Genomic DNA, 22,839 nt, shown 5'->3' with positions numbered 1-22,839 from the left:
ATCTTAAAAAAAAAAAAAAAATAATCCCACTATAAGAGCATCCCTCTCCAGAAAACTCATCTTAATACTCAGAGTTAGTCAACTTTCTTAATACTCAGAGTTAGCCACAACTTTTTTTTTTTTTTTTTTGGTTTTGTTTTTCGAGACAGTTTCTCTGTGTAGCCCTGGCTGTCCTGGAACTCTGTAGACAAGGCTAGCCTTGAACTCTCGAACTCAGAAATCCGCCTGCCTCTGCCTCCCAAGTGCTGGGATTAAAGGCGTGCACAATCGCCCGGCAAGCCACAACTTTCTATGTAAGATTGTGCTTGTGAGTTTACAATGCTGGGAATCAAAGGAAGGCTTTGCACATACCAGGTAAAGATTCTACCTTAGCCACATTTCCAAGACTGCTTTAAAAACAGTACCTACCTCCTTGGCCATGCTCATGTGCTACACCCTGCCTCTGACTGAGCTGATGTGACAGAACAAGAAGCTGTGCCTTCGGGGGAAAGACATTTTGACTGCTGGCATTTTACTCAAATAACATTACACATGAAGGAGGCATTATCCCACCGCAGAGTAAACTAAGTGTGAGACAGCGATGAAGGGAAGATCAGAAGGGACATTTAACTTCAGGTAAGCACTCTAGATGTCCACCATGGAATAATAATGAAAACGTACTGCTTATACACAGCGGAACTTTATTTGGCCATAAATACAATGAAATTAGTGGGATAATACATGGAATGTAGTATTAAATGAGGTAACACTGCCTCACCAAGACTAATACAATGCATTCTCACTAATATGCAGACCCTAGCCCGCAAGCGCTTGCTTGCTTGCATGTGAATGACTATGGGCTAAGACCAGAAAACTGGAAAGATGCCCACAGAGAGTTTGGGGCAAAAGAGGCTTTAGGAAATGAGTGGAGGGAACCTTCACATAGAGACACTAGAATTGAGTGTAGTTAAACCAGGTACCATTTTTTCTTCTTTTTTTTTTTTTTGCCAAGCAGTGGTGGTGCACACCTTCAATCCCAGCACTTGGGAGGCAGAGGCAGGTGGATTTCTGAGTTTGAGGCCAGCCTGGTCTACAGAGTGAGTTCCAGGACAGCCAGGGCTACACAGAGAAACCCTGTCTCGAAAAACAAAAAAACAAAAAAACAAAAAAACAAAAAAAAACAAAAAAAAAAAAACAAAAAAAAAAAAAAAAAAAAAAGGAAATGAGAGTGAAGGGTGGCAAAACTCATGATATGATCTATGGTCATGGAAAGAATATTGATAACAGAAAGGTTCAAGTGGAAGGGAGAAGGAATATGCGCAAGGGAGGAGAAACCAAAAATAAGTAGGCAAGAGATTAGATTTTATTATAACTGCAGTGGAAAGCAAGAGAAGGGTTTAAGCAACAGATTGACATGATCTTGCTTACTTTTCTAAAGGTGAAAATCAAGGGTGGTCATGTATGCATATTAGACAGAATTACATGTGACTACATAGACCCAGATGGTAAACAGACAGATTCAAGATATTCTTTGGTGTTGGACTGAATTAGACTGGCTGTTGGCTTATGACTTAGAGAAAAAAGTTCAAAAAAACTCTTAGATTTTTGGCTTTAGTAACCAGTGGATTTTAAGAGATGATACAGAAGTAGTCTGAGGGCTAACCAGTGGTTTCTCACACCTTTAATTCTAGCAGTCGGGATGCAGAGGCAGATCTGGGTTTGAGGCCAGCCACTACACAGAGAAACCCTGTCTCAAAAAATAACTAATACAGTGGTCTTAGGAGAACTGAAAGATTGAATTCTTTAATCTGCAATATGAAGATACAATAGTTTACAAAATACTATCTTGCCTTCAGAGTCTACACCTGAGGGGATCAGACAATCAGTAAGTTATCAATCAAATGGTAATATGATGATAAAGCACATTAAGTACGAATAATATATAAGCAGAGTTCTGAAGGGAACAGGAAGCAGCCATGAAGAGTTCTTAGCAATCTGTAACTTCAAAGTCTCTGAGGCAGGAATGTTCTTGGAAACCATTTTCTCCCTTAATAAATAAGGAAGAAAAATAACAAGAGATTAGGTCAGAAGAATTATATGCAGGATTTTTTGGCTCAAGACTGCAGCTTTTACCAGGTAGTGGTAGCACATGAAATTAGTCCCAGCACTTAGGAGGCAGAGGCAAGCATTCTCAGTGAGTTTCAGGCCTGCCTAGTCTCCAGAATAAATTCCAAAACAGTCTGGGCTACACAGACAAACCCAGTCTTGAAGAATCAAGGCTGGACGTGGTGGTGCATGTCTCTGCAGATTGATCTGAGTTCCAGGACAGCAAGGAATGTTACACAGAGAAACCCTGTCTCAAAACAAACAAAACAAAAACAATAACCAAAAAACAAAACAAAACAAGATTATAGCTTTCACTTTGAGTAAAACAAAACCATCAGAAAGTATGAACAGAAGAATGGAGTGGCATTACTCCTATAGCATGTTAATTACACTAACAAGAAGGGTATAGGAAGCAATAATCCTCTGATGGATTAGACTGTATAATGATGAAAGGATCAGATTTAGGCTAAACTTTGAAGAGATAGAATTTGATGATGAGATTAGAAGTAGTGGCTTACTGAGGATTGGAAGGGGTTTTTTTAATCTGAATAAAAGGAGGGTATTGCAATTTACTGTATTGAGATGATGTGAAATCACATTTATTAATTAATATAAAACTAGGAGTTCAGATTGTCATGTTAAAATAGTGATTACTATCACAAACAGGAGACAAAAAATGGAAAAGTCAAATACAGGTACTGGATAGCATGCTTGTCTGGGTTGGATATTCAAGACTGGCAGTCTTCAGCATCTAGATGGTATTAAAATTACAAGAATAAATCTAGGAAAATGTAGTTGCTAAATACTTCATAAGGCTCAACAATGAGACAGTTCCATCTCCTACCTGGTTTTCTTAAAACAAAACTGGTTTAATTTTTAGAGCTATAACGTCCTAAAATCATCAAGCTCATTCATAAAACAGCAATGAACTTAAAAAGTCGTTGTTATATCAATATTTTCAGAAGAAAAAGAAATTAGCCCCATTCATGCGCACAGGGATAATGGGAACAAACATCCCAAAATTTACATGTTACATAGTCTTGCTTACTGTATGTACAAGTCTCCTCAGTAATCAACCGGTAAAACTTGCATGGTTGTTGTAAAAAAATAAATGTTTCAGCCGGATGGTGGTGGAGCCCGCCTTTAATCCCGGCACTTGCGAGGCAGAGGTAGGCAGATTTCTGAGTTCGAGGCCAGCCTGGTCTACAGAGTGAGTTCCAGGACAGCCAGGGCTACACAGAGAAACCCTGTCTCGAAAAGCCAAAATAAAATAAAATAAAAAGTTTCAACTTTAGGACTAAAAAAATTGTCTTAGCTGGACATAGTAGGACACACCATAGAAGCACATACTTCCCAGAGCTCAGGAAGCAGAGGCAGGAGGATCTCTCTGAGTTCCAGGCCACCCTGATCTATATAGTGAGTTCCAAGGCACCCAGAGCTACATAGCTAGACTGTCTCAAACAAACAAACACACTAAAAATTTACTTATCTTATTATCGTTGAAACTGCACTGTTGCTGGACAGTGCTGGCGCATGCCTTTAATCCCAGCACTTGGGAGGCACAGACAGGCGGATTTTTGAGTTCGAGGCCAGCCTGGTCTACATAGTGAGTTCCAGGACATCCAGGGCTATACAGAGAAACCCTGTCTTGAAAAAAACAAAAACAAAAAAAACAAACGAAAAAAGAAACTACACTGTTGAAACAAAAGTTAGGAGACAAAGACTCTTCAGCTAAGCATTCATTTTTTAATTATCTTAATTCTAAAGAAAGCCAAAATATTTTCCTAAACGCAGTTCCTTTAAGAACTTCCAATTCAAAAACCACAGTCTCAAATCCCCAGTGACACAAAATCTTTGGGGTTACAGAAGGAAGTCAACCTCCTAGTCCTCACTGACACAGAGCTGTGTCCACCTGTGACACAGACAACCAGGGCTCAATCCCTCCTAACCAATTTAGTTCTCGGCAGATTCCTTCTGTAAAACGTATTTATGTCTGAATGAAAGAACAAGGACTCCTCTACACAGACTTCTCCAGAAGGACTGTATTTCCTTTTCCCCAGTACCCAAGAGGACCGCAGAGAAATTCTCTGGTGGGTGATGGGGAGCAGCAATAACCTACGTTCACCTGGCACCCACCCCCACCCGGCCGCTGAAAACAAAGCGCCGGCGCAGAGCACCTCCATTCTCTTTTCCACTCTCGCCGGGCTCCTGGGCCCGGACTAGGGTGTCCAGACTCCAGCCTCTGGTGGCTGGGCCAGAGGAAAGAGAGAAGCAGAAACAATAGGGCCGTGGCGGCCGCCGTACCTCTCCCGGTCGCGGCCGTCGAAATAGACGAAATCACCGCTCTGGACGCACTTGGCGCAAGTCAACCGCCGGCGAGTGGTGTTGCAGAGAGGACACCGCTCAACAGCCACGTAAAGCCCCTCGGCGTCGTCCACCGAGTCCACCAGGTCCCGTGCTAGCGCCCGCGGCCCAAAACCAGGCGCCTCGGGTGTCCAAGATCCCTTCCCACTGGGAGACGCCATGATGATCTGAGCGCAGGGCCAGTCACGTGGGATTTTGTTTTCATCCAGGTGCATCCTGGGCTCGGAGGCGGGGCCTGTAGGCCGGGGCGTGGTCTAGAGGCCGGGGCGGGAGAGGGGGCGGTCTAGAGGTTGGGGGCGGGGCCCGGGCCCAGAGGAATCTAGGCATGAAGGCTCTTCTCCTCCTTAAGGCACTCCGAGGCGGCTGCACAGTTCAGTCCATGGAGTGGAGCCAAGCGAAGACACTACGTTATGCAAAGTATAGTAATAAGTGCCCCAGGCATTCTCAGTAAAAGGTGCGGAAAACAGAACAAGGGAATTCATTTCATTCATTAAGGTTAATTTTAGGTTTTGGGCTAAAACTTCAAAAAGCAAGGTTGGGAGAGAGTTGGATCTCAGAACTAACTGAAGTTTGACTCACCTTCCTCCTTAATAGCTGTGGGATTTGAAGAAAATCCTTTAACGCCTCTAACCGACTTTGTCTTGGTTCGGGGATATAATTGCTGTACCTCCATAACCATAGAGGGTTGAGCAAAAACCTCCCGTAGCCGACTAACACTTCCCACGTCAGTAAAAAAACAAACTGAAGGTGTAAATCAAAGATGCATGTTTTTGAAATCAGGTTTCTATGTAGCCTCCATTTCCCTCGAGTTCCAATACTCCCGTGGCCACCTCGTGAGCTAATGGATTACAGGTACGTAATCACAGCCAGAAAACTGAATTCTATTGACTTGTGTCCTTCCCTACCCTCTGGGCCATGCTCTGAGAGAATTTGAACTCACTAGTCGTGATTTTCTCTTACAATTCTTCAGAAAAAGGAGTTTTATATCAGTTTTTATATGTCTCTAAACCACAGAAAGGAACAGAAGTGAGGTCCAGTTGGACCAATGATTCTCAAGGATGGCTTCATCAGGGTGTCCACCAATGAAACCTCTGAACTCTCTTTCTCCCAAATCACACTCCCAGCACTCAGAGCTGCCTCCTGGGTACCAACTGATGTTTTCTTCATACTCCATCTTGAGAATGAAGTCTGTCTTAGAAAGGACAGGGTCAGTAGCCATGTAGTGCCTAGAACCTGGGTTATAGGAGCCAGTTGCCTGTCAACTTTCCCGCGACTGTCATCAAATACTGGTGACTACAACCTGGCTAGATCTTTGCCTCTTCTCCAGAGTCTGTTTATATACAACTGGGATTAGAAAAGTAATAAAAAAAATCAAACTCCCTGTATCATTTTTCAAATAGTTTCCCCTAAACTTTAATGGTTTCTGAAAGTTTAAAATTTTAAAATAAACAATTTTATGTGGTCATTTCAAGGTGACCATATAAAATGTTGTATTTTAAGGTTTGGGACTGTGAGGGCTATTCCTAGTTGTCAACTTGACTACTTCTAGAATGAACTACAATTCAGAAATGGAGGGCACAGCTGTGATCCAGATCTTGAGGCATAGTGGCTGTGAAAAGCTTAGGCCCAGACATAGTAGTACATACATTTATTCCCAGGAGACAGAGGCAAGCAAATTTCTGAGTTCAAGGCCAGCCTGGGACAGAGCAAGTTCCAAGTAAAGAAAAGCTTAGGTCCAGGTGTGGTGGTACACACCTTTAATCTGGGTCATACCTTCTGCTGGAAGCCTACATAAGGACAATGGAAGAAATACCCAGCCTCATGAGACTGAGCAACTGCTAGACTCTTGAATTTCCCATTCACAGCTACTCATTGTTGGTTAGTTGGACTGTAGACTGTAAGACATTCCAATAAATTCCTTTAATATGTAAAGACATTCTCTCTAAGTTCTGTGACTTTAAAGAACCCTGAGTAAACAGAGATATTTCATTGGCTCTCCCAAGGTGACCTTCATAGTGTTTGTTACTACAGGCTTGTGATGATATCTCTTCTATACTTCAGAAGATAAAATATTATACACGAATTTTACTACAGCTGTGATACTACAGATAGTACCCAGATATGCAGTTACTTGAAATATCAATGTATTGCTGTCTTTAGAGAACACTTTTTAATGCATTACATGTTTACAAAACTAATCCATTTACTGTCTCAGTCTAGCAAAGCCTGAAATATTTCAGATTCTGAAATAAGTTCATGGCAGGGCAGTGGTGGCACACGCCTTTAATCCCAGCACTTGGGAATCAGAGACAGGTGAGTTTCTGAGTTCGAGGCCAGCCTTGTCTACAGAGTGAGTTCCAGGACAGCCAGGGCTACACAGAGAAACCCTGTCTCGATAAACAAACAAAACAAACAAACAAACAAATAAAAGAGCCTGGGGCAGAGTACATTCTTCAGTAAGTGTCATTTGAATACTGACTAGTGGTTTGGAAAAAACTTATCTTGCTCTACCAGTGGCTACCACTGGGCACTAGAGGTACAGGACAATTCCTTCACACAGAACATGCTCTAGACAAATTAAAAAGTCACTATTCTTTCTTAATACAATGTAAGACCTAAAAAAAAAAAAAGCAGCAAAGAATTGTAGGTTAGTATTATATCATGTGATATAAGGAGAGTGCCTTCCCAAGTGAGATGGTTTGTATATGCTTGGCCCAGGGAGTGGCACTATTAGGAGCTGTGGCCTTGCTGGAGTAGGTATGGCCCTGTTGGAGTAGGTGTGTGTGTCTCTGTGGGTGTAGGCTTTGATACCCTCATCCTAGTTTCGTGGAATCCAATCTTCTAGAAGCCTTCAGATGATGATGTAAAACTCTCTTTTTTTTTTTTTTGAGGCAGGGTTTCTCTGTATAGTCCTGGCTCTGCAGCCCCAAGCAGTCACTTCTTCCCCACCCCCAACCCCTTCCCTTCTCCCTCTCACTCTGGCCCCACTCGCTCCACCCCAAAGGTTTATTTATTTATTATATGTAAGTATACTGTAGCTGTCTTCAGACACCCCATAAGAGGGCATCAGATCCCATTACAGATGGTTGTGAGCCACCATGTGGTTGTTGGGAATTGAACTCAGGACCTCTGGAAGAGCAATCAGTGCTCTTAACCATTGAGCCAACTATTCAGCACCTAGCAATCACTTCTTAACTTGCCAAACAAGAATGTCAGTTATCCATGAGCATAACTGTTTCTGCCAGTTCCCAGGGAGGTTTCAGGAACTTAAAACTTTATTGGACCCCTATTCAAAATGGAAGTATTATTTGAAAAGGCTACTTATATTGGTGCAGGTATCTCTTTCGTGTTGAAGCCCCAGGGGCAATGTAGAGGGTGGTTCTGATGCTTTGATTGGGAATCTGTTTACTGATCCTGAAGGTCCTTGCCCTCAATTGGTTTTTGATCTATCAATAAAGTTGCTAATACCACAGGGCTGGACACTGAGAATTGAGTGTGTCCTTCCTCCAGCCTTGAGCAGGCCTGAGAGACCTTGTTTACCACAACAGACCAAGTGATAGGATCTAGGTGGAGTTACCTACCTTGGCTGCTTGGAATTTAGAAGAACTGCCCCTGGGGTTGCCTTGAGATATCTCCAGCTGTGACCCTGACCAAGAATGGATTATCCCACCCAAACAAGGAAAGGTTCGTGTGGGGTCTTTCCCTTTAAATTGAGAGCTGAACATTAAAGCATTGAGCCTTGATCACAGACCTTTGTCTTGGCTTTATCTCTTTTCGCCCTCTGTCCTCCTCCTTTTGCTCCCAGTCCCCTTTCAGGTGAACCCAGTTGATTCGTGGCCGCAGACAGCTACAGTTGAGCAGGAAGGACACAGGAGAATTGGGGAAGACAGAGAGAGAAGAAGGGGAGTAGCAGAGAAGATAAAGCCAACCAGCCAAGTGACTGGGCCTACGGCAGCAAAGGAAGATTTAGGAGTCATTGAGTTAGCAAAGGCATTTTGAGAATAATTGGTGTGTGTGTGTGTGTGTGTGTGTGTGTTTTCTGAGATAGCTCCTGAATGGGTGCATGAGTGTGTCCAGCCCGGAACACAAAGTGGTGTAATCAAAAAGTACACACAACAAGGCAAAACCCATAAAAGCCCAAACATAGGTGCAGGAGGTGCTGCTAGGAGGTTGGTTCAGATCCAAGCCTATTGTGGCTACTTATACAAAGCAATTCTTTTTTTTTGTTTTTTGTTTTGTTTTGTTTTGTTTTGTTTTGTTTTGTTTTGTTTCGAGACAGGGCTTCTCTGTGTAGCCCTGGCTGTCCTGGAACTCATTCTGTAGACCAGGCTAGCCTCAAACTCAGAGATCCGCCTGCCTCTGCCTCCCAAGTGCTGGGACTAAAGGCGTGCGCCACCACCGCCCGGCTACAAAGCAGTTCTAATTGACCTCTACTGTGATTGCTTCCCGAGAAGCATAAAACATAACAGACTATGCAATCAACTGAGGCATAAGAAAATTTCCTAGTAACAGCACATGAGAGAGTTTCTTTGTAACAGCGTAAGATGGCTGGCTACAGGCATAAAATAAAATGGCTGCAGTTATGTTAGGGGAGCAGGCCTCAAGATTCTTAGATCCTCAGTATGAGGGGTGGCAGGCTTCTGCCCATCAAAGTCAATGGGAGAATTAATCTCTACTGGGACTTACCAATAGTCTAGCTGGAAAGCTGGGATAGAGATGAAAAAAATCTTACAGAAACTGAAAACAAACAAGATCTGGCTCTATTCTTCCCACAATAACAAGGATGATCATTTTAAAATGTTGTTTTATACTTATTTTTAAAGTAACAGCTTCTTAAATTTCAGCTCTAAACGAGGTAGTGGTGGTGCATGCCTTTAAACCAGCACTAGGAGCCAGGCGGTGGTGGCGCACGCCTTTAATCCCAGCACTTGGGAGGCAGAGGCAGGCGAATTTCTGAGTTCGAGAGTTCGAGGCTAGCCTGGTCTACAGAGTGAGTTCCAGGACAGCCAGGGCTACACAGAGAAACCCTGTCTCGAAAAACCAAACCAAACCAAAAACAAAAACAAAAAAACCAGCACTAGGAAACAGGCAGGTGAATCTTTGAGTTTAAGGATAGCCTGGTCTGTGGAGTGAGTGCCAGGACAGTAAAGTCTATACAGAGAAACCTCGCCCTCAAAAACAAAGCAAAAAATTCAGGTTCAATTCTCAGAGCTTTTTAGGTTTTTGTCTCACTCATACTCATAGCAAGACTGACTAGAGTTCACTGTTGTCCTTATTTAAGATATAAGAAATGAGTATTTAACCTCCAACAGAGCTTGGTAAAGATAGAATATAAAAACACTGCTAGTTAGATTTACATTGACATACTTTCTTTTTCTCTTACAAAATTCTTTAAAAAATAGGAGTGAGTACAGATGAAGAACTAAGCACATGTCTTTGATGGTAGAGTGCTTGCCTAACACTCATGAAGTCCTGAGTTCCGATTCCCAGAACAGAATAAATCAGGCTTGGCCATGCACACCTGTAATCTCAGAATTCTGGAGATGGTAACAGGAAGCTAGGAAGTACAAGGTTGCCCCTGGCTACATATAAAGTTGGAGGCCAGCTCAGGAACATGAGGTCTCATTTCAAAACAAAATGAGTCCAATATGGTGGTACATGCCTATAATCCCAGCACTTAGGAGACTGAAACAGGAGGATTCTAAGTTTAAGAGCAGCCTAAGTTATACAGCTAGATTATATTTCAATACAAAACCACAAACCTATCCAGAGAAATCCAGTATGGTATTATGTAGATTATTGCCAAGATTCTAGAAGGTGGCAAGCCAACTCCAATATAGAACACAATACATAATGATATATGTTGCTGGATGCTGAAGATAAGGAAAAGTTTGTTTCATCAAATCCCTGCCTTCACAGTCCTTCTTATGTGTAGTCCCAGGCTAGCTCATTAGTAAGCAATGCTAAGGTATTTGACACCAGCCAGCCCATCACATGGCATTAAATGACCTCGTCCTACTACTCTTCTCCAACTTTCCATTCCTCATTAAGCTGGTAAAGAAACTGGGGTGGGTCCCACAAAGACAACCTCTTGTGGGGTGGACTATTCCTTGAAAATCAGAGATCAATCCAAGCTCAGATGAGCAATTGCAATTTAAGATATTAACACTGAAAGAACCCTGAGTCACCACCACAGAGCTAATAAGTATATATGTATGCAGTATGTATGTGTGTGTGTATATATTCACTACATGATTTTGTTGAAGCCTGCTCCTCTAGCATAGCTGTAGCCATTTTGTTCCATGTCTGACAGCTAGTTCATATTTTTTTTTTTGCTAGTTCATATTGTTAACAAAAAAAATGATGCAGAGCAGGGTCATGCTGACCATATACCCTGTTATGTTCTGAGGTTTGTTAATCTTAAGAAATTCCATCGCACGCCTTTAGTCCCAGCACTTGGGAGGCAGAGGCAGGTGGATCTCTGAGTTCGAGGCCAGCCTGGTCTACAGAGTGAGTTCCAGGACAGCCAGGGCTACACAGAGAAACCCTGTCTTGAAAAATCCAAAAAAAAAAAAAAAGAAAGAAAGAAATTCCACAATCTTGCCAGGCAGTGGTGGCACACGCCTTTAATCCTAGCACTTGGGAGGCAAAGGCAGGTGGATTTCTGAGTTCCAGGACAGCCAGGGCTACACAGAGAAACCCTGTCTCAAAAAATACAAAAAGATAAAAAAAGAAAAAAAAAGAAATTCCACAATCATAACCAACACTCAAGACCAATCAGAATAAAGGTCAGTTGGAACTGTTCTGTCTAGCTAGCCAAAATAGCTTGAGTCAGAGCTGACCACCAGGCAGGACTTCTGCACCTGCAAATGAGCTCATTGAGGGGCTTTCTTTTATAAATACACCCTGAGAAATATTCAAGGTCCAGTCTAGCTTCTGAGTCTAGGCTCTGACCCTGATTGATCAGTCTTGGGTTGTGCATTTAATAAACTAGCCATGTTTAACTGAGATCTGTCTCTGAGTGGTTTGTGCAGGGATTTTTAGATCCCAACGATTCAAGGAAAAGATTCATAATGTTGTGTTAGAATTGCAGCTAGCATCCAGACAGACAATACCAGGCCAATACAGTTCCTCGTGGGAGGTTTATTGTGGGGGAAGAGGCAAAGGTGGCGATGAAGAGGAAGGGGAAACAGAGAAAGAGAGGTTGTAGGTGTGTGTGGGGTGTCCTGCCTTTTATTTGGGTTGTGATGTAACTGCTCACAGATAAAGGCGGGAGGTGAGCCAAGTGAATTCTGGGAATGTATGGTGATTGCCATGGCAACACATGTGTGGGTCCCTGTTGCCTGTGCGTGACTCACTGGGTTTGGAGACAATCTGCCAAACCAGTTCCTGATACCAACACATAATCCTTCCCCAACTTCTTGAGTGCTGAGATTACAAGTAAATACCACCAACTTTGTTTTATCTTGTTTTTGTTTGTTTGTTCATTTTACTTGGTTTGGCTTGGTTTTTTTTAAGACATGATTTTTCTGTGTAGTCCTGGCTATCCAGAAAAACTCTCTGTAAACCAGATTGGTCACAAACTCGCAGAGATCCACCTGCCTCTCTGCCTCTTAAGTGCTGGGCTTAAAGGTATGTGCCACCACCTCCAGGCTTTTGTTTGTTGACAGGATCTCACTATTTCATTCTGGCTCACAACTCTCTATGTAAACCAGGCAGACCTTGCCCTTGACCTCACAAAGATCCACCTACCTCAAAAGTGTTGGCGTCGAAGGCATGTATCACCATCCATGTCCACAAATTTTGTTATGCTATGTCTCTATGCTATGTCTTCTTATCCTGACTTCATTAAATTTTTAAGATACCTTATGCATCAATCCAGAATTTCTGTGTTGAGTACCAGTCCAGATAGATCTCCCATAAAAAGAGGCAGAGCTGAACATGGTGGAATATAAAATATGCACAAATGGATTCTCTTTCAATAATGTAATCTATCATTCCTGTCACCATAAGAATTTACTATTCTATTTCTTTTCTTTTTTGGGGATGGGGTGGAGTGTTGCATAGCTCTGGCTAACCTAGAACTCACTATGTAGACCAGGCTGGCCTCAAACTCACAGAGATCGACCTGCCTTAGTCTCTCAGATGCTGAGATTAAAGGAAGGTGTGTACCACCATGCCTAGCCTCACCACTGCAAATAAAACTTAATTTTATATCTTTTCTGTTTACCAAGTCCTAAGTACCATTTTTTAAAAAAAGACTTATTTATTTTATATATGTGATTACACTGTTGCTGTCTTCAGACACACCAGAAGAGGCCATCAGATCCCATTACAGATGGTTATGAGCCACCATGTGATTTCTGGGAATTGAACTCAGGACCTTCAGAAGAGCAGTCAGTGCTCTTTACCGCTGAGCCATTTCTCTAGCCCTAAGTGTCATTTTTAAACAACTTCAGTATGTTGATATAAACAACACAACTCTGAACTTTCTCTTAGCGCACCAATAATTGTTTTTTTCCTTTTATAAGTAGTCGGATTGTCATTAGTTATAATCCATTAAGAACAGAAAAAGAGCCGGGCAGTAGTGGTGCATGTGTGGTTTTGTTTGTTTGATTGGTTGGTTGGTTGGTTGGTTGGTTTTGCGAGACAGGGTTTCTCTTCGTAGCCCTGGCTGTCCTGGAACTCACTCTGTAAACCAGGCTGGCCTCGAACTCAGAAATCTGCCTGCCTCTGCCTCCCAAGTGCTGGGATTAAAGGCGTGTGTCACCACCGCCTGGCGAGAAACCCTGTCTTGAAAAAGAAAAAAAGAAAAAAAAAACAGAAAAAGAATTGGGCAATCTGAACTTCTCTCTACACCATTATCCTGAAATTAGTTTTCATGTTTAAAACATAAACTGTGCACCCAGAAGCATCTAGTTTAAAAGCAAGTATACTTACTGTAGTTACTGAAGCACAATTCCAGAACATTTTGAAACAGGGTTTGTTGGCATGGTGGCTGCTATGGATGCCACAGGGAGAGTCAGAGGAGCTTTGGTGCTCTCTGTGTAGAGCAGAAGCCATTCATCAGGCACAGGTAGCAAGGCAAGACAGGGCCAATCTGGTGCTGAGTCAGGAGGGACGCGAAGAAGCACATGAGCCAGGGGAGATGCGGTTGACTACACAGGAAGACTGGCCGTGGTTCTCAGTGAGAAAGGAACGCCTTTTCTCTCACCCTTTCTTTTCCTTTTCTTCCTTCCTTCTACCTTTTTCCCCATTCTCTCTTCTCATGTAGCTCAGGCTGGCCACAAACTATATATCCTCTGCCCCTCAAGTGCTGGCATTACAGGGTTCACCAGGTTATTGTATTTATTATGTTTGTCAGAGTCTCCATGGACGTGTGTATGTGTATGCTACAGAGAACCTGTGATGGTCAAAAGACAATTGTCAAGAGTAGATTCTCTTATTTCATCATGTGGAAGGAACTCAGGGATCCAACTCAGTGTCAGCCTTGGTAGCAAGTGGCTCTACTGAGTCGTCCCACACACCGAAATGTGGTATTTCTGTTATTATTTTGCACCCTCAAACCCCAGGTAGATTTTTAGCAGTTACAGAAAATGTACTGTCAGCTACATACAGAACTCTGTTGCTCCATGGTTCGGGTCCACACAACTCAAGAAGTTAATGCAAAAGCAAATATCAAAGATTTGTCTTTCTTCCAATCATTAATCTCGATGCGTTGGCTTTCTTAGGAACTTAACTGTGCTGAATGGTTCTATAAACAGACACGTTTATGTAAGAGACTTCAAAATGAACTTGGAGACTTAAAATAATGTCTTTCCCATTTGATTCTACTGCTTCAGAGAAAAAAAATGTTAATTATTCATCCTCCTGTCTCTGTTCCAAGCTCATTTGCTCAATAGATCTTAGTTAATGAAGCAGTCCACCCTAAGAGTGGAGCCTGAGAAACATGTCCTAGAATCAGACAATGAGTACCATTTCTCTAATCAGGATAAAGAGATCCTTTTAACAATGCTAGAATTTTATATAATGGTGCATGATTTAATAACATGCAAAACATGTCAGCTGACTGAGCAGCAGGCTCAGTGCCAACCTGACAGACCAGGGACTCTTGTGTTCGTAAGTGCACTCAGCCGGCTTGTCCCCCAAAGGTAAGCATCCCCCACAGATGTAAGCACCAATTCAATAAATCTGGTGTGTGTATTTATTTATTTATTTATTTATTTATTTATTTATTTATGGGTTTTGGTTTGTTTTTGTTTTTTGAGACAAGGTTTCTCTGTGTAGCCCTGGCCTCGAACTCAGAAATCCGCCTGCCACCACTGCGATAGCTACCTTCTTGCTGTTCCTTTTGTAGCCTTTTCTCTGTACATGCACAACTCTGGTGTCTGTGTGTCCTCGATTGCTATCCTTATGAAGACACTAGCCAGGCAGTGGTGGTGCACGCCTTTAATCCCAGCACTTGGGAGGCAGAGGCAGGCGGATTTCTGAGTTCGAGGCCAGCCTGGTCTACAGAGTGAGTTCCAGGACAGCCAGGGCTACACAGAGAAACCCTGTCTCGAAAAACCAAAAAAAAAAAAAAAAAGGTAGCTATCTACAAGGGAAGGAGGAGGGAGGGCAGCCTCAGGAGAGACCAAACCTCAGGTACCTTGGTCTTGGATTTCCAACCTCCAGAACCATGAAGAAGAGAATTTCTATTGTTTAAATGGCCCAGTTTGTGATATTTCGCTATGGCATCCCAAACTAACTAAAACAGATTAATTTTATTTTATTATTTATATCCCACCCCCTTTTGTGTGTTTCTGTGTGTGCATGTACCTATGTGTGCTTGTGTGTGTGTGTGTGTGTGTGTGTGTGTCTGAAAAGGCCAGAAGAGAGTGTTGTTGTATCTTGTCTTAGTTAGGGTTTCTATTGCTGTGAAGAGACACCACTACCACAGCAACTCTTATAAAGGAAAACATTTACTTGGCACTGGCTTACAGTTCAGAGGTTCAGTCCATTATCATCATGACAGGAAGCATGGTGGTATGCAGGCAGACATGGTGCTGGAGAAAGAGCTGAGAATTCTAAATATGGATCTGCACGCAGCAGTCAGAAACAGTCAGCCACTAGGACTGGTTTGAGCTTCTAAGACCTCTTACTGCCACACCTTCTCCAACAAGGCCACACCTCCCAATAATGCCAGTCCCTATGGGCCAATGGAGCCATCTTCAGTCAACTTAGGAACTAAAATTGCAGATGATTGTTAAAAGTCCTGATGTGGCCGGGCGGTGGTGGTGCACGCCTTTAATCCCAGCACTTGGGAGGCAGAGGCAGGTGGATTTCTGAGTTCGAGGCCAGCCTGGTCTACAGAGTGAGTTCCAGGACAGCCTGGGCTATAAGAGAAACCCTGTTTCGAAAAACTAAAAAGAAAAAAAAAAACAAAAAAAGTCCTGATATGGATGCTGGGATCAAACCGCTAACCTCCAAAAGATCAATAAGCACTCTTAACTGTCGGGCTGGAGAGATGGCTCAGTGGTTAAGAGCACTGACTGCACTTCCAGAGGTCCTGAGTTCAAATCCCAGCAACCACATGGTGGCTCACAACCATCTGTAATGAGATCTGATGCCCTCTTCTGGTGTGTCTGAAGATAGCTACAGTGTATTCATATATAATAATTAAATAAATCTTTAAAAAAAAAAAAAGCACTCTTAACTGTTGAGCCATCTCTCCAGCCTCTAAAGTAGATTTTACTTTAAACTATGACCCATCATATACGGTAGACTTCTAAGGGGACCCCCCAAACCCCTATCCTAATGAACCCAACATTTACACATCCCCCAGCTGTCCAAACCCAAATCCAGATGCTCTTGCGTTTTGCAGATGTAATTAAAATTCCAAGTCTATTATTAGGAAAGAGAATATTATGGCTGAGCATGGCCCTAGCTGCTGAGCGAGCTGCTTGCTACAAAGGAACTGGCTGCTCTTTGGGAGGGATTTTAGAGCATGTGATGATCTTGTCGTGGGCAAGATTGTTCACTGCTGACTTTGAAGATAGGATAGAGGGCTGGAAAGATGGCTCAATGGTTAAGAGCACTGATTGCTCTTCCAGAGGTCCTGAGTTCAATTCCCAGCAACCACATGGTGGCTCACAACCATCTGTAATGGGATCTGATGCCCTCTTCTGGTATGTCTCATCACAGCAACTGTGTACTCACATTCATAAAATAAATAAATCTTTAAAACAAAACAAACAAACAAAAAAAGATAGGATAGGGCATGGTACAAGAAATGTGGGTAACTTCTAGAATCTGAGAGTGGGCCACATTTGGTAGTAAAGAAATGGACATCTTAGCTCTATGGTTATGAAGAATTAAATTTGTCCATTAATAAAGGCATGCTCTTTTAAGTAGCTTCTTCCTCAAGCTTCTAGTAAGATCAATCTTTCTAGAATCGCTGTGTACTGCAAACAGAACGCTTAACCTGTAAAGTATACTTTTTTCCTATTTTGGTCACACAATATATCTTTAGTTCATAAATGGAATGTAAATGTAAATTATAAATTATAGAAAATATTTAAATGGGACACAGCCCACACTAAGTGTAATTTTCACATAAGCATTGATTGCTTGCAACAGTAGTAATTTGAATAAGACTGGCCTCCATAGGTTCAGATGTTTGAATATTTGGTCACCAGCTGGTAGAACTACTTAGGAAGGATTAGGAAGTATGGCCTTGTTGGAGGAGGTGTGTCACTGGGGGTAGGTAGGCTTTGAGGTTTCAAAAGCACACATCATTCCCTGTCTTTCTCTCTCTCTCTCTCTCTCTCTCTCTCTCTCTCTCTCTCTCTCTCTCTCCTTTTTTCCCTCTCTCTCCCTCCTCTTCTTCCTCCCCTTCTTCCTTTCCCACTCCCTCTCCCTTCTCCTCCTCTCTCTGCTTCCTTCTAGTGGATCAGATATAAGCTCTCAGCTACTGTTCCAGAGCCGTGCCTGCCTGCCTGCTGCCATGTTACCCACCATGATGGTCATGGACTCTTACTTTCTGGAACTGTAAGGCCCAATAAACTCTTCTAGGTATTTCTTGGTCAGGTGTCTTATCATAGCAATATAAAAGTAACTAATGCTGGGCCGTGGTTGCACAGACCTTTAATCCCAGCACTTGGGAGGCAGAAGCAGGTGGATTTCTGAGTTCGAGGCCAGCCTGGTCTACAGAGTGAGTTCCAGGACAGCCAGAGCTACAAGAGAAACCCTGTCTTGAAAAACCAAAAAAAAAAAAAAAAAAAAAGAAAGAAAGAAAAGAAAAGTAAGACACATCTAGTTGATATTCAGAGACATTTAGCCACATTTACCAATTTCAGTTTGAGAATTTAAAACTTTGTGGGTGTTGGGTAGATGGTGCAGTCTGTAATGTGCTTGCCACACAAGCATGAGGGCTTGAATTCAATTTCCAGCACTAAAAGCCAAGAGTGCCCCTGTCATCCCAGCACTAGGAGGTAGAAACAGGAGAATCCCCTATGCTGGTTGACTGGACAATGGAGCTGAGACCGGGAGCTCCAGGTTACAAAGGGATCCTGTCTCAAGAAAACAAGGTAAAGAGCAATGGAGAAGAACAGTGAGAACAGCCTCTGGCTGCCACATGCCTGTGCATATACGTGCTTGCACACGCACCTCCCCAGGAACATGCACACACGCACACCCACACATGCACAGGCACACACTCACATGAACACAGGCATGCACATAAAAACTCAGGACCCAGTAGGGTTTTTTGCAACTCTTAAACAGTAGCTAAAACCTTCTAGGATCTGGGCATCAGACCTCAACCTTTCAAGTCACAGTCACACAAGTTTCAGACCTGGACTCTAGAAAGAAAAATAGATGCCCCTTCAACAAGTAAAAAAATTACAAATAAATAGGAATAAGTTTCAATGTTTTTCTGTACCCTAGGGTAGCTACAGTTAACAATCATGAATATTTCAAATAGAATTCTAGAAATTTTTGAACGTTTCACCAGAAATAAATGATGAACAACTGAGGTGATAGCTATGCTCCTTACGACGATTTTATCATGATACAATATATACACGTATCAGAACACCGCATGGCTCCCTGTAAACCCAGAGAACTATTTATCAGAAATCAACAACAAAACATCTGTAGATGGAACTGCAGTGTTGAAGAAACGTTAGGAAAGACTGTTTCACTAGGGGGCGCTCCTTCCTCTCTACGGAAGGAAGAGCTTCTGGTTTGGGGAGCATATAGGTTTTAGGGATCAGACCAGGGGGCGTGTAAGTACATCCCAGTGCAGAGGACCAGGGACTACTTCTTCAAATACATTGGATTAGTTAATGTACTCGTTAATGCAGATATGTTTGTGCAGTGTATACTGGCAGGTTCTGTTTACAGCAGCTAACCTGGAGGTGCTTGACCAATGTTGATGTTGGAGGCAGGTTTTTTGGGATAGGAAGTACCGGAGAACCAGGAATGTGCATGAATGCTGTGAGGCTGCTCGAGGACAGTTTTTAATCTGGTGGCAGTTCTGCTTGGTGCAGTCTTGTATTTTTTCCTGGGATCCAATGACATGGTTCTAATTAAGTCTGCACTGAGCTGTCAGTTTCCTGACAGGGATTTTATATCATAAGAATATGAAGGTTGATTTATGCATCGCTTGAAGGTCTTTTCTAGATCAAAATTCAGTGAATTCTTGTCCTTTTAATAATTGCTTAAACTCAGTTCCAGGACAGCCAGAGCTATACAGAGAAACCCTGTCTCGAAAAACAAACAAACAAAAAAATTGCTTAAATTCAAATCCCTCACTGCCCAGTAGGCTACATTTCCCCTTTTGGGTGGCTGGGTAGAGCTAGGGCACCGGGAAGAAGCCTGTGCTTACTCTGCATAACCTGCCCCCCACCCCCACCTCAATCATCTGAAAATCCCGAGTCCCGATGGCATCTCATTTCTCTCTAGAAAAGCCACAGCTTTCAGGCAGGATTGCTCAGGTAGGTGTGACACTGGCTGTGAAACACTTGTTGAGTTTGAATTCCCAAGGATAATGGCTTGGTTTCACATAAAACTAAAACTAAAGACAAGAATTGTTATTATTATTATTATTATTATTATTATTATTATTATTATTTTACAACTTATATGTAACTGCAGTTCCAGAGAACCCAACAATCCTCTTCTGGCCTCCTCAGGCACCAACAATGCACAAACATACTTGCAGGCAGAATACTCATATGTATGCTGTGGAGATCACCTTTCAATAAAAATGCCAATGGCCAATGAGCTGAAGCAGGAAATAGGAGGTAGGACACTGACGGGAGAGAGGATTCTGGGTAAAAGCAGATGCAAGGAGAGACTTGAAGAGGTTCAGCAAGACGCTGAGAGACACACTGAGGAAGACTCAGACTCAAAGAAAGAAACAGGCTGGAACTGGAAAAGAGGTAACTGACCATGTGGTAGATGTGGACTCGTTTAAATGGGTTAAACAAGGTATGAGCTACTCAGGGAATGAGCAAAAGCTTACTGCCTTGGCATTTAATGATAAAGAATTAATCTCACAGTCATTGTGCAAGCTGGGGCTGGGGAAGGAAAACTTGGAATTCAGTTTATTTTCCAAGATTCAATAAAAATAAATATAAGAAAAGAGGAGAAAGAGATCTGTGGAAGTGAAGCAACCCACCCAGAGACAAGCTCTGCTGACACACAACAACCCACACTGAGTTCAGGGAAGAGCCCTGGCAGAGTCTAGGAAGGAATGGTAGCTGAGGCTGGATGACAGGCTTCGCTTCACAGAGGAGGCAGCACAGAGCAAACTCCTAAAGCAAAGATCACAGTTATTTAAAAAGGCATGTCCACCCAGACCTGCGAGCATAACCTCATTTTGGAAAGGTCACTGTGGCTGTTTGAGTGAGAATGGTCTCCACGGGCTCTTACATTTGAATGTGCAGTCCACAGTTTGGTGGAGCTGTTTTGGGAAAGATTAGGAGTTGTGGCCTTGTTAGAGGATGTGTGTCACTGTCGGGTGAGCTTTGAGCTTTTAAAAGCCCATGCCAGGCCCAGTCTCTTGCTTCTTGCTTGTGGACCAGGTGTAAGCTCTCAGCTACTGTCCCAGCACCACGCCTGCCTGCTGCCACACTGCCAACCATGGTGGCCATGGACTTTACACACCTCCTGAAACTGCCAGCAAACCCCAATGAAGTGCTTTCTTCCATATGAATTGCCTTGGTCACCATGTCTCTTCACAGTAATAGAAAAGTAACAGTGTGTGATAGTTTTCCAATACAATGTTCATTACCTTAAGGGTCACACAGGAAGCATGAAGGCAAATCAAGCTCAGCTGGACAGACTGTCCCCTTAGTGTCGGAATGCACTGCCTCTCTGATCCTCAGTGTATGAATGTGAGTGCCAGGTCAGTGTGCAGTCCGTCATCAAGAAGACATCCCTGCTCCATAATGCAAATGAGACTGTGAGCTGGATGTGACCCAGCATGCCTCTGGTACGTTCATTTCCTCCTTTCCTAGCTCGTGCCTTTAAGAGGTGACCTTACAGCAGTGAGGAATGGATGTTCCAAACTTCACTGTGCTAGACTCACTGACTCACACTGTTAAACACTAAGGAGTGCCCTCTGTGAGGATCCTCTGGGTTGGACTTGATTTTAAAGTCACAACACAAGCATTTTCTTTTCAACTGCATTTATGCCATAAATGCAGCAAGCAGAAGCCAGCTGATTTCCTGAGAAAACAGAAAACTCAGAAATTACAAGTCATAGTCATTTGTCCCTTCCACTAAATGGGATTCCCTTCTGACACGTCATTCTAGCACCTCCATCCTTAGGGAATGCACAATCCAGAAAGGAGACAGGCTCCAGACATTTACTTCAGGGGGGTGGGGTCCCTGCCACATCCTGCCTTGCTGTCTTTTGTTTCAAGGTTGCTTATCCCAATTAAGGACAGTAGGGGAATTGAGGACATGAGGCCAACCTCACCATTTGATATCACCTTACCTTAATATGCTGTAATAGTGTTAATTGTTAACGTGATAGAATCTAGAACACCTGGGAGATATTCCTCCTGAGAGATATTTAGGTTAAGGGTTAAGGGTAGCCTCTGACAATGGCTGTAGAGGATTATCTTTTTTTGTTTTCTGGGGGATTTTGTTTTTGTTTTTTGTTTTTGTTTTTTGAGACAGGGTTTCTCTGTGTAGCCCTGGCTGTTCTGGAACTCACTCTGTAGACCAGGCTGGCCTCGAACTCAGAAATCCGCCTGCCTCTGCCTCCCAAGTGCTGGGATTAAAGGCGTGCGCCACCACCGCCCGGCGAGGATTATCTTGATTATGTGAATTGAAGTGGGAAGACCCATCTCAACTGTGGGTGGAATCATTCCCTAGATGGGGATGCTCACCTGTACGTGGTGGAGATGGGACAGGAAGTCATCCTTGTCTGCTTCCTGATCATGGATGTGATGTGACTTTAGGTTCCTGTTGCCTTGAGTTCCCTGCCATGATGGACTGTATGCACCCTTGACAGTGAGCCGGAGTAAGCCTCTCCTCTCTTGGATTGCTTTTCTTGGGGTGTTTTATCGCAGCAGCAGGAAAACAAACTAAGACACATGGCTTAACATCACTTCACCTTTACATGCTGTGGTATGCGTTCTGGGGGTGCCAGCCGTGGTTCCAAATCCTCCACTTCCTCCCTCTCAGGGTGTCCAGATGTCACTGCACACCTGGCTGGAAGGATGAAATGGAGTCTGGAATGGGTAGGGTTCTAGAAGGTTATGGTCTGGTCAAGGATAGGGGGTACCAAGAGGGAGATGGCCTTCTTGGAGTATCTTAGTGTTACAGATCTTTTAGACAAAGGCCTTCTTCAATGGTCTTAAGTGAAACATCTCTCATAGATGATCTTAGCTTGTGAGCATACCCTTATTCGAGGTAAGCTCGCACGCATACACCTTATTCAAGGTGAACCAGGGATACAGATGGACTTTAGAGAGTAAGAAGGAGTTTTTGGGGTAAATAAAAAAATTATTGACTAGAGTTTTAAAGTTCTGCAAATGCCTCATTTGTATGGAGAGGCATTCCAAAAATCCCAGGTACCCACTGGGCCAGTTCTTATGGGAGTGGGGGTGGAGAGGAAATTAAAGGTGTGGGGTTTCTGTCTTCCCAGACAAGGTCAGAGAAGGGGAAAACATGCTGGTAAAGGGAGTCCTCCATTCCTTGGAGAAGCTCTCCAGTCATGGTAGACTTTGACATTAACTAGCAGGGTTTTCTCACAACATGTTACTACCTCTCTTGGTTTTGGGTGTCATAATAGTTGTTTTAGGGTTTCCATTGCAGTGAAGAGGCACCATGACTAAGGCAGCTTTTATAAGCGATGCCATTTAATTGGGGCTATCTTATAGATTCAGAGGT

The 22,839-nt window shown here is 43.0% G+C and overlaps 1 protein-coding gene across 1 annotated transcript in view; it reads right to left on the bottom strand.

The window, feature by feature from the left end:
• Atg14 (autophagy related 14) overlaps window positions 1-4,610 on the bottom strand; it is a 37,833-nt gene extending 33,223 nt beyond the window's left edge. Inside the window, exon 1 of the mRNA XM_028758635.1 lies at window positions 4,390-4,610. Coding sequence (XP_028614468.1) covers window positions 4,390-4,610 — 221 coding nt within the window. The remainder of the gene's footprint in view (window positions 1-4,389) is intronic.
• Window positions 4,611-22,839: the final 18,229 nt, after the last annotated feature.

The sequence above is a fragment of the Grammomys surdaster genome, unplaced genomic scaffold (genome assembly GCF_004785775.1).
Source record: "Grammomys surdaster isolate TR1022 unplaced genomic scaffold, NIH_TR_1.0 126198, whole genome shotgun sequence".
In the NCBI taxonomy this organism is placed as follows: domain Eukaryota; kingdom Metazoa; phylum Chordata; class Mammalia; order Rodentia; family Muridae; genus Grammomys; species Grammomys surdaster.
The sequence above is the reverse complement of the archived record's forward strand: the minus strand, read 5'-3'. Positions and strand labels throughout refer to the sequence as shown.